The 12,108-nt window shown below is 41.0% G+C and overlaps 1 protein-coding gene across 1 annotated transcript in view; it reads left to right on the forward strand.

The window, feature by feature from the left end:
* Positions 1-12,108, forward strand: part of LOC102201383 (stabilin-1-like) — a 96,057-nt gene that overhangs the window by 45,492 nt on the left and 38,457 nt on the right. Inside the window, exons 19-22 of the mRNA XM_005749491.1 lie at positions 1,948-2,092; positions 3,525-3,658; positions 5,218-5,383; positions 5,756-5,862. Of these exons, the coding sequence (XP_005749548.1) occupies positions 1,948-2,092; positions 3,525-3,658; positions 5,218-5,383; positions 5,756-5,862 (552 nt within the window). The remainder of the gene's footprint in view (positions 1-1,947; positions 2,093-3,524; positions 3,659-5,217; positions 5,384-5,755; positions 5,863-12,108) is intronic.

Genomic DNA, 12,108 nt, shown 5'->3' on the forward strand with positions numbered 1-12,108 from the left:
GTTTTTTGGGTTCATTGAGAACATGGTTGTTGTTCAATAATAAAATTATTCCTCAAAAATACAACTTGCCTAATAATTCTGCACTCCCTGTATTCTGTGGGTGTGTGTAGGTGCGTGTGTGTGTGTGTGTGTTTACAGCTATACTATACATAGACATACGACCTTTCAATGAACTAAAACTGTGTGTATGAGGCATGCAGAAAAGCAGAACTAAGTGCCTTGCTAAATGATAAGAACAGGAACTTGCAATAGGTCATGTCTCAGACGAACATTTAAAAGTGTGAAGTTTTGCACTTTTAAGAAACACAACAATCTAGTTCCTAAAGCTATAATGGAAATTATAACGCCGAGGCTGCTTCCTCTCATCTCATGGTACACAAGTGCACACAGAATCTTATCAGACCTAATAAGGATATGCTTTTTATCAGCATACAAATGATTATATGTTCCTAAGCACAAATGACAATATAAAAAATATCAATTCCAACACTTACCAGGTACTATGACCTAATGGAAAATCATGAAAACCGTGGTGAACCATACAGAGTCGATCTGAGAAGCTATTAATGAAACGGGCTTATGTGTGCTTGATTATAAACAGTAGGTCTAAAATTCTCTCCCCTCAGGTGGGACAGACCACATACTGTGTGAAAGTTGACAATGTAGCGTCTAAGGTGACATGTTGAAGTCACCCGAGATAGCAATGAAGGCACATGGAGCTGTGGGGTTAGCAGGGGGAGGAACATGGACTGCCAACAAGCTCACATGGATAGATTCCCTGGGCAAATAATATGACCTGAGTTCAACAGCATAAAGTTCAGTGTCTGGGCAATAAATCCACTCTTTGATTGTAGGTAAGCAAGTACACCACCGGTTGTTAAAAAAAAAAGGCAAACCCCCTCCTTTCTGCTTTCTGCTTGTCTGTCGGCCTGAACGGTGTGGAACCCTTCCACAGATGTGTTCTCATCGGGAATATCCTGGTGCATCCATGATTCAATTAAGTTTAACACCTGAGGTTCCCTTTGACTCCAAGCTATCACTGTTAGCTCATCCATCTTGTTTGCTACCATGACTGGTTTGGTGGTGGGTCAGTAATAGAGAGGCATAGACCTATGAAAGCCAGGCAACAGCACCCTGACTACCATTAGATATTGAGATGCAATCCTTGGACTCATTGTCAGACCCTACGATGGTGGAGTGATTCCTGGGCTCCTTAGGTACACAACAATGCCTGGCCTCATGTGGCAGGAGTATACAGGCAGTTCATGGAGGATGAAGAAATTGATACCATTAATTGCCCCCCAAGCTCACCTGACCTAAATAGCACAACTAATCCAGTACAACACCTGGGAAAATTTGTTAAATCCATCCCACACCTCACACTCTTCAGGAGCTCAGTGATGCCCTGGTCCAGAGGAGGAGATACCCCAGCACACCATCCATTTCCTCATTAGGAGCATGCCCCAATGTTGTCCAGCTTGGATAAAAACATGGATGCATGAATTCATTTTTCAGTCAAGAGATGCTATCGGATTTTAAAACATGGAACACTGAAATCAAAGTCATTTTAAGTGCATATTCAGCAGCTTCTGGGTGGTACCTGGGACTCTGTCAGATAAAAGTGTTATAAAAATTTATGGTTATGGGATTTGATAAGTGTTTGATTATGTGTCTCTGAATAAAGTACAAATATGATTTAAATAAATTTCCCCAAAAGCAGTTAGTTAGTTAATAGTTCGAAACTGTTGCACAAAATCATGTTTGGTTTCCCAGTTGTTCCCAAGCTGCTGACTGGTTTTTTGGAGCTGGGGCGGGACAAGCAGCATCTTTGCCATTACTGTTATTAATGGTTTTTTGAGTGACGTGTCTCCCTCTAAAAATATCCCTGAATATGAACATAACATGACATCCTCCTGTAAGCTGATCACTCTAATCTGGTTCTTCTAGAATGAACGGGAGTGCGAGTGCTTGCCGGGGTATGTAGGTAATGGAGTCCAGTGTTTGGAGAAGATGGTGCCCCCTGTTGACCGCTGCTTGGAAGACAATGGAGGCTGTGACCCTGTGGCGATCTGCAAGGACCTGCATTACCACGGTAAGACATGTGAATGCAGTGAAGCCATGAACTGCAGTGTAGCCACGTGTCACATCTGCTGAGTGGGAGCCATGTTGGCTCCCAGTCCTACTCTATTGCAGTTTCCATGGTAATCAGACTGATTCTAAAGCAGATGACCTTTGTAGCATCTATGTTTCCATGGTGACATTATGGCTAGCATTGTTTATTATAGAGGACTTCCATTTGTTTATTTATTTGTTTTTCTGTCAGCTCTGAGTTGAGCTCATTAGGATCTGGAGCTCGTTAAGGCTTGTTAAACATGGAGCTCATTAAAGGCTCAAAGGCTGTTATTACTTCCAACCTGATCTTCATTAATCAGGGTATACAGATAATTAGGAATTCACCATAAATGATCTGTTCAGAGTTACCCTTTTAATGAAGTTTGTGGGATATAAGCACCTGCCACCCAACCAGAGAAGAGGATTTTCTTCCAAAAATCAAATGTATGCATTTTTTCAGGTCTGTAGTGAAATAAGCTGTAGAGAAATCTGCCCTCATGTCTCTTTCCAGAAATCATGACCTATTTTCTAAACAAAAATCCTCAAACCTTGAAAAATCTATTTTTCCCCCACTGTCCACATCCATAGATTGCAAATTTAAAAAACAAAAGAAAACATTACAGTCCAGATGAGGGGGATGTTGCTGACTTTGAAATCTTGCTGTACTGAGTTCAGAATGATAGCCATTGCCATGCTTGTGAAACACAGTTCATACTAAAAATGACGTCAAACCTGCTGGAGTACAATACATTTTAATGTTGGTTCGGCTCGTCACACAGCTCCTAATCAGGCACTCAGAACAATGGAACATTGTAGTCATTCTCTGTAAGTTGTTACAAGGCTATGTTCATGTCACAGTTCCCACGAACAAAAAAAATCAATCACAAGCACCCGTAACTGCACGAAAGCCAGCAAAAAAGCACTGCAGGTCATGAAACAGCAGAAATCATTGTTGGTACAAGGAGCTGAAGTTGTTAGAGCTGTTGTATCGTTCACTTTGTGAAAAAGACTAAGCAGTCCAAAAGATAATACACACACTGGACACCATTTGTTTAAGCTTGTGAGGTGAGATTTTACTCTGTTTGCACAGTGGCAGTAAAGGTGTTGATGAGCTATTTCTGTCATTTGAACTTCTTGTCACAGGAACATAAACAAGTTTTTTGTAGAAAAAAAAAAAGTCCCCGAGGTTATGTAACATTTAATTGATTCGTGCTTTACTCATCAGAACTTAAACACCAAGTAATTACATCATATTAAAAGAAAAGCAGATGTTTCTACTGAATCTGGGGTTGAATGTCTCTTGGATTTGTTCAGCGTCGGATCAAATCGTGTTTTTCACTCGTAGAGTTCATATTTGTTGTACAGAATGGTGCAGAAATCTGAGGGAAGTTAACGTGATTGTCGTGCTTCAGAAAACAGAGCCGGAGTCTTCCACCTGCGCTCTCCAAAGGGGAGGTACCAGATGAACTTCAGTCAGGCCGACGCCGAGTGCAAGGCTGAGGGCGCCACGTTGGCTACCGTTAAACAGATGGGATACGCACAGCAGGTAAACCTACCTACTGAAAGGGTTTACATAAAGATATCAACAGGTCGATACACCTGAGTCAAATATGTGGTATACCTATGAGAAAAAAGGAAAATGAAATAAAAGTTTGTGAACCTGCACCAGCAGGGTTTTTCTACAGATTCTGTCTTCATTATAAAGACACACCCCCTTCACGGTCAGTTAGGCTGACGGGGAAGCATTCAACAGTTTTCAAGAAAAGCAGCAAAGCAGCCAACTCAAACCTTTGTTAGTGAAAGAGTACTTGAAAACAAAAATGTCACGTCCTTTTCGGCGCTCTCAAACTCATTGAGTAGCATGCCACATTTTTCAGGAGCTCTGCAGGTACTACAGTTTTTTAACACTAAATGACACACTAAAAATCACCTGCACGGCCAATAGAAAAGCTTCTTCACTTCAGCTGTATTAGAACCTGAACTGTGAGCAGTGCATGGTAACTGTGAGACGTTATCAGATGGCAGATGTTGTCCATGGCTGTGGTCAGAAAATCTGTTTTATTTTAAAAGGCCCCTAACTGAGTGAAGTGACCAGGAAGTATCTGCCATAATGGTAGTTGTTGAATTCTTCAGATATTCAGGAAAGATGGTTCAAATGGGAAGAAGATAATGATGCTGCACAGTTCAAAGTGACACACTAGGAAAAAGAAACTTTGTACCTTTGTGGGACCTTATGCAACTTATGAAGTTGCTGCTTTGTGTGATTTATTTAAATGTTAAGAATAAATAAAGATAAAACTGAATTAAAGGTTCAGTATACTTCAACCTTGCATTAGTTGTGTGTTGATTGTAAGCATTGCTGTGTTTCCAGCCTTTAGGATTATTAATAATTTGGCATCAGTCACAGAAAACATTAACAAACGCTGGAGTTACAATGATCATCTCTCTAGCAGGAAGAGAAAATACGAGCTGACAATTTGACATGTCAGCTAAAGCCAGAGTGACTGTCTGTGGGTTTTGTGGTATTATTAACTGCTGTTCTGAATATTGCTAAGCTGGAGTCTTGGACTTCTGCATTTGGATCTTTACTCCCACATTTCCTGACAGTGACATCGTATCATTTCATTTTATAAGCTGCCTTTGCCTTTTTCTTTCTAATTTCAGCTTTGAAAAGATACTTTTTTTTTTTTTACCATTTGTGTGAAATAACATGGTATGGACACATGGGGTGTTAAGATGTGCCTTTTGTAGTTCATCTTCAGGATGTTGTAGTTTTAACGCAGCACACTCATGCCAGCAACAAGTCCAAGTCCTCCTTCACACTTTCACTCGACCTCATGACAGTTTCCATCATGGTAAAGTGGAGGAGGGAACTTTCTAGATTTTTACCCCACAAGCCAAGGTGCCCTTTAACTGATTCCCAGACAGCAGGAGGAACGTTAGATTAATCACAAGCTTAAAAACACACGCAGGATGTGAGTTTTAAGTTTTCTTGTGATATTTAAGATATTACCAGTCACTTCAGGAGATTTTAGTTTAGTTTTAGTTCAAGGCAGAAATGTAAATCAAACTTTATCTCAAGACTTTTTTCCCTGGCCCTGACAGCTCGGGATGCATCTGTGTGTGGCTGGCTGGCTGGACGGGGGGAAGGCGGGATACCCGACCCGCTACCCCTCGGTCATGTGTGGAGACAACCACGTGGGTCTCGTATTGTACAAAGAACCCATGGACCAGAGCAGCAAGTATGACGCCTACTGCTACAGGCTCAGAGGTGTGTGTGTGTGTGTGTGTGTGTGTGTGTGTGTGTGTGTGTGTGTGTGTGTGTGTGTGTGTGTGTGTGTGTGGACAGAAGCAGGTCCTCCCTGATCTGTACTCCCACTTTAATGTGTTGTTTACTTTGCATTGGACTTTAATGCTGTTGCTCTGTGAGCCATGCTATCTTCAATGATTCATAAAACAGCGAATAATGAGGTAAAAAGCATAAAGCACAACCGCGGAAAACAGTCATTCTGAGTCCTGGGCTGGAGTGTGTTAACCTTGAGTCACAGCATTGGCTCATGTACATGCTTAACTCAAGGTGAACATATTGAGCTGATTGAATATTCAGCTCACAGTTTGTAAAAAACTATTTTTGTGTGTGCAGATGTCTCATGTGCGTGCCCTCCTGATTACGTTGGAAATGGAGATTTCTGTAACGGAGTCCTGACCAGCGTCCTTGCAACGTACAGCAACATCTCCATCTTTTACAAGGTGAGTGTTTTGGGTTGAGGAGACGAACGCTCTCTCTGGTTTGAAGATTAGGCTTCAAAACGTCTGATAAAGTTGGATCACTGACCCATCCCACAGCTGCTACCCATTAGATGCCTGTCCCTCCCTGAGCCTGCTTCTTCTGGAGGTCTCTACATGTTAAAGAAAAATGAAGGAAAGACATGGCTTATAATTTGCTAACAAAAATTCATACTGAGAGTAATACTGCATTATTGAAGTAATATTGAAAGTATTTATTCAGTACTTAACCATGATGCCCAGCTCACAGCATCTGTTAAAAGTTTCTAGTAAACTATTAACCAGCTAGCTAGACTCACAAACCAGAATCATGAATAAAAACACTATTTTCTGTTGACTAAAGTCACCTTAGCTGATGTTTATCGCCCAAAAAGGAGCTCCATAGATCAAATTTTTTAGGGTCTTAAAGCTTTTGTTATGATTTCCCTCCTCTTTATGACAAATATAAGCACCTAAAATGTTAATGTAGCCACTGTTAATTGTGCGTTAGCACCTTTTTAACAATCAGGGTCTCAAAATCTATCATTGAAACTGGCTCAGTTTTGTAGTTGTAAGCTGCTGCTGTCTGTATTGGCCCAATACTATTGGGGCTCCACGTGGAAAAGAGCAGCCAGAGTAACTGCAAACATTGATTGTGAGTCTTCACAAAGATGGAAAACGACACAGGAAGATGGCGCCTAAACTAAAATCAGTGGAGGCACTGCAGCAGGAGTAATCAGGAGGTACAGAACGAGCCGAAGTGCCTCTAATCAGAGCCCCAGGAGTGGCCCTGCTAAAATGACTCCACTAACAGCGTGCTACTCGATCAGTCTGCAGCTGAAAAACACACGGGCCGCTGCTTCAGACCTGGCAGCCATCGCTGGAAAGCAGAGTTTCTGTGACAACTCAGTGCCCACTGTCATTCAGTAATGAAGACAGAAAAAAACTTTCAGCACATTTCAAAGAGACCAAAGTGAGTCACCAGTCAACTGTCTCAAGCTGCGTTGCCGGCATGATTAAATCTTTTTCATTTCTATTTTTAAAGGATTTCAGGGTCAATAAAAACTAATCTGAATTCATCATTTAATGATTTCTATAGAGCTTTAATAGATCTATAGACATCAAAGGGAACAGCTAATAAGTCAAGGCTCAGTTTACACACATTAAAAAAAGTCATGTGAGAGGAAATATGTTCAGCTCAGTTATGAAAAATTAAAGTTGGTTGAAAATTGTGTGTTTTGTGTCACAGAAGGAAAAAAACTTCAGCTGTGTATCTCTGATGAGGGAGAGGGACCCAAATCTAACATTTTCATATTTTAAACACTAAGTTTAGAAACTCTAACTTTAACCCTGTAACACTAAGTGTTTTTGGCACCTCAGAAGTGTTATTGCTTTAACATTAACGTTACTATATGTTTTTGTTTAAGATAAACTTTAAAATTGATAAATTGTTTTAATTGTCAGAAAGTTCAATGAACACAGTTTTCCAGTTAAAAGAAAAAAAAATTCTGGCAATTTTTTCATGGTTTAGGTTTTACTGGATTAAATCAAATACATTTAATTGTCAGGTAACATTTGGTCCTTATTCATTTACTTATTTTTTAACCTTTCGTTTTTGCTTTCCCGTCTTTTGAATTTCAACCAGCTACTCCCAGTACAGTTTATACAATATATGCAAGAGCTTAGATGGAAAAAGGGAGGAGTCTCTCCCAGCTCTAACTGCTCCCTCTGAAGGCATGCTTGCCAGTCAAACCTGTTATCAGCAGCTCTTCCCTAATCTGTGTACTTGGTAACTAAACTTGGTCCCAAAGGATCTGTTAATTTTTTAGGCTAGAGTCACTTGTAAGACCCTTTGAGGGATGTTAATAATGTGTAATAATACACAGGTTTTCACCTTTACAAGGTAGACGTTTTTAATGCAGGATATTCATCTGATATTCATCAAATCATCTTGAATGTATAATCTGAAACATCAAAAATGAGCAGAGAAAAAGCCTAAAAATATAAACCCAATTTGTGAGTCCACAGTTGATCCCTCTGCTGTCTCTGCCGAAATTCCCAACTGTGAAATCTTAGATCTGATCTTCTGTTCTGCTAATCTCACAGGAGACAAAGAGAAGAACAACTCCTCTCTCTCCTCCCTCACTTTGATGACCGTATCATACAACTATGACATTTATCATCGTATTTTAACTCATCCCATTTTGCTTTTCTCTTTCTCTCTCTCTCTCTGACCTTGCGCATACATGATTCAAAGCAACACTAAAACCACATTTTCTTATCTTCTATGTTGTACTTTAACATGATCTATCATGAACTCCATAAAATATGAATATATTTTCCTTCATGTCTCATTCAGTTTATGCTATTTTACTTCAACAGGATTTATCATCAGCTCAATCTCACGACTATCCATTTCATCATTTCATTACTTCTTTTATTAAATCATACATGTTAAAGTCAGACATTCTCTGAATATTTGCTTAGTTATTCTGACAAATCACTAAAGGCTGTTTCTCCTTCGGACAAGATCTGGGCTTTGCAATGTTTACACACTTCATTGGCACAAAAAAATCACAGCACAGAAGTGCACACACACACATCACAGTAAGAGGTTAGGACTCAGGTATTAGAAACATTTAATTCTAATGATTATATTCTCATTTAACTATTTGTGATTATAATATAAGGAAATCTGTATCATTTTAATGTTCTGAGATGTCTCTTTGTCTATGGACAAAGAGGAAATTACTTCATGCTGAAACTCACCTGGATAAGATCCAGGCACCTTTCAAAATAAAAACACACACACACATTAAATTCTTGTTCATTGTTCATCATAAATTCTTTCACTTAAACTTACCGTTGTGAATATTTTCCTAACGAGTCAAATAAAAAACATTTCGTAGTTTTCTAAAGGACTGTGAGATTTTAAGAAAACAGATGTGTCACCTGCTGAAGATAATGAGCTCTGGAAGAAGTCCAGTTAATGAGAAGAGAAGGCAGCTGCTTCCAGCTGATCAACACAGAGGCTCAGTGTCCACTGATCCACCTCAAAAAAAGATGTAGGAGGATTCAGTTCAGGAATGTGGCGCTCCACAAAGCTACAGATCTCCTTCGGTCTTGTAATTACAGAGAAACTGTCAAAAGTTAAAGCTTAGGACATATTTATAAAGTTTTTTATATATATATTTATTCTATTTTGCCTAAAGCTGGTTTCTGCTGACAACACAAAACCTGACCATGGCCTTTTCTACTCTTCTGGCTTCCTGTCAGTTTCAAGTCTTGTCATCTCTTCAGCCCCATGCGCCCTTTAACCTTTTCATCAACAAGGAATTCGTCTTTTTCTGTTTAAAACACAAGTGGGAATGTGGCGTCTTCTGGCAGAACATTTATAACACAAAGGATCAAGAGCCTCCAGGGGCTAATGAATGTAACTTTCGTGCCCATTTCCATAGCAATGTTGTATTAGATTCGTTTTCAAGTCTCAATAATACCAAGATTCAGTTCAATTCAACTTTATTTATATAGCAGCAGTTCACAACAACAGCTTTATACTGTAAGGTAAAGATCCAGTCATAGGACCTGGCGTCCACATATGTGGACATCACATTTTGGGTTATTTAGACGAAAATACTCAATTTTGCTCTACAAGCACCTGGTATCCACTTACAAGGACATTATACTGCTACTGTTCTATCAAAATTTTAAACGAATATCCTCATATGTGGTTCTCATTTTACTTAGAAACAAAGTTAGGTAAAAAAAAAAAAGAATCTGGTAATTCTTTGTTTTTACATTCATTGGGTCCCAATCAGCCCAAATATCAAAGAGAAATTAAAAATGCATGCTGTGGAAGAGTTCGGGTCTTAGGAGGGTAAAGAAAAAATACAATAATCACACAAACCCTTTGAAAGCAGTGCTTGGCAATAGTGGGAACAAACGTTTAACAGGAAGAGGCCTCCAGCAGAACCAAGTTCAGGAGGGAGCAGCCAATTAAGGGTCACGTGATCCAGTCCTAACTATAAGCTTCATCAGAAAGGAAAGTTTTAAGCCTAATCTTAAAGCAGGCAAGCCTAATAGCTGAAAACTCTGCCTCCTATTCTGCTGTACAGAACCACAGCTAAGCCTTTTGATTCATTTAAAAAAACAAACTTTTCAGTTGAAACTATAAAACATTAGGTAAATGGAGTTAGCCCCAGAGATTTCTGAATGATTCACCCCAGGAAAACCTACCATTTTTCAGAGTTCACTACACTATTTGTAAACTAGTTAACTCTGAGCATGTCACTTTTATGACGTATAATTTATGCAGTTATCTGCTTACACTTTTTAAGAGTTCATAGAATATGACTGGTTACAGTTTACCAATTTTTGTTTTATATATTTAAAAACAAATATATATGAGGAAAGAGAGACGGTGGTGAGGTGTGCAGTAGGGTGAAATTGGGTCAAGGTGGTGGTGGGATTACATGGGGGATCAGCTCTGAGAGCCGTAATGGACAATATGACAGATGAAGTCAGGCAGGAGTCTCCTGGGACTATAATGTTTGCAGACGACACTGTGATCTGTAGTCAGAGTAGGGAGCAGCTAGAAACCCTGGAGCGGTGGAGGGAGAGGAATCAGTCAGTAGAAGGAAGACAGAATACATGTGTGTGAATTAGTGGGAGACAGGGGTAGCAGTGAAGCTGCAAGGAGTTGAAGGTAGATCAGTTTAAACACAAGGTTGACCATCTAAAACAGTGTATAAGAGAGGCATTGTGGAGACGAGTGTCAGGAGTGATTTGTGACAGAATGGGAAGGCCTGCAAGATGGTAGTGCGATCTGCTGTGATGTATGGTCTGGAGACAAACATACATCACAGCACTGACAAAACGACAAGAGGTCCAGGACCCCCTGTCTGGAGGCAGAGCTGAAGATGCTAAGGTGCTAAGATTTTCATTCAGAGTGACGAGAATGGACAAGATTAGAAACAGTCTTGTCCATTCTCGTGGACAAGATGTGGAGGAGGATGTGGTTGGTGGTGAGGATACTAGAGATAGGGTGAGATGGAGGCAGATGATCCGCCAAAAGAAGGACAACGACCAGGACAGCTCTCTCTGCCCTGGTCATTGTGTCCTTGGGCAAGACACTTTACCCTACCGCCTACTGGTGATGGCCAGAGGGGCCGATGGCGCGATATGGCAGCCTCGCTTCTGTCAGTCTTGTCATGGCCGAGGCCGCCTCAACAGAGAAAGGACTCAAATGCTGGACGCCGAACAGCACGTAAGTAGTTTTAGAGACAACCTTTATTTTCTCAGTAAGTGTTCATAAAGAGGAAACTGGAATGTGCATTTAACAAGTGCAAAATGCCACAACTAAACCAAAGGGGTTTTAAGCAGCCTGGGCTAAGTAAGCAATCTGGTGTTGGTCAGTGGAAACAGCAGTTCCAGGGATTGGGCTGGAGGCAGAGTCAAACTGGGTCCGGGGTTAGGGTCAGAGTCACTGTAAATAGAGTACAGACATTCAGGTATGGTTCAGGAGGAATATGGGCAAGCTGTTCGTTCTGAATTTTCCTTAGCACTGCGTACTTGCCGCGGGTGGTCTGTAGTGGCGTGGAGGGGTGGGTGGTCCGGGTGAGTGGTCTGAAATTCCTGGTGTTGAGGCAGGGAGGCAGGCAGGTGAGTCGGGTGAACAGCCCGTGGGACTGTCAGGTGGTCCAGCGTCCGGATTGGAGCTCTTTGGCGGAGATTTGTGTCTGGCAACTTGGTGCGTGGCTGTCAGAGAAACACACAATGAGTCAAGGTAGTTTACAAAGCGTGTGCGAAATCACAGTGGTGGCCTGCACTAACTAGGGTTAGCTGAGAATCTGGCAAAGAGAGGTTGAGTGCGCTGGCCTTATGAGTCCCCGGCTTAATTACCCACAGGTGTGAGCAATCAGCAGAATACTGAGGCCCCTCCCAGGGGTGGAGATACCGACTCGGAGGGAGACACCCTGGCACACACCCGGACCATGACAAGTCTGCCCCAGGGCAGCTGTGGCTACAACTGTAGCTTGCCTCCACTAGTGTGTGAATGTGAGAGAGAATGAATAGTGGAATTGTAGAGCGCTTTGGGTGCCTAGAAAAGCGCTATATAAATGCAATCCATTATTATTATTATCCATTTTCTGCTCTTGCTCTTGACGAAGGCGGTCGCACTTTTCTCCTCTCCTCCTCCTCCTCTCCCTTAGCTTCCCTGCTTAGCCTCTT

This window comes from Pundamilia nyererei, unplaced genomic scaffold (genome assembly GCF_000239375.1).
Source record: "Pundamilia nyererei isolate P.nyererei 1_Seehausen unplaced genomic scaffold, PunNye1.0 scaffold00246, whole genome shotgun sequence".
In the NCBI taxonomy this organism is placed as follows: Eukaryota; Metazoa; Chordata; class Actinopteri; order Cichliformes; family Cichlidae; genus Pundamilia; species Pundamilia nyererei.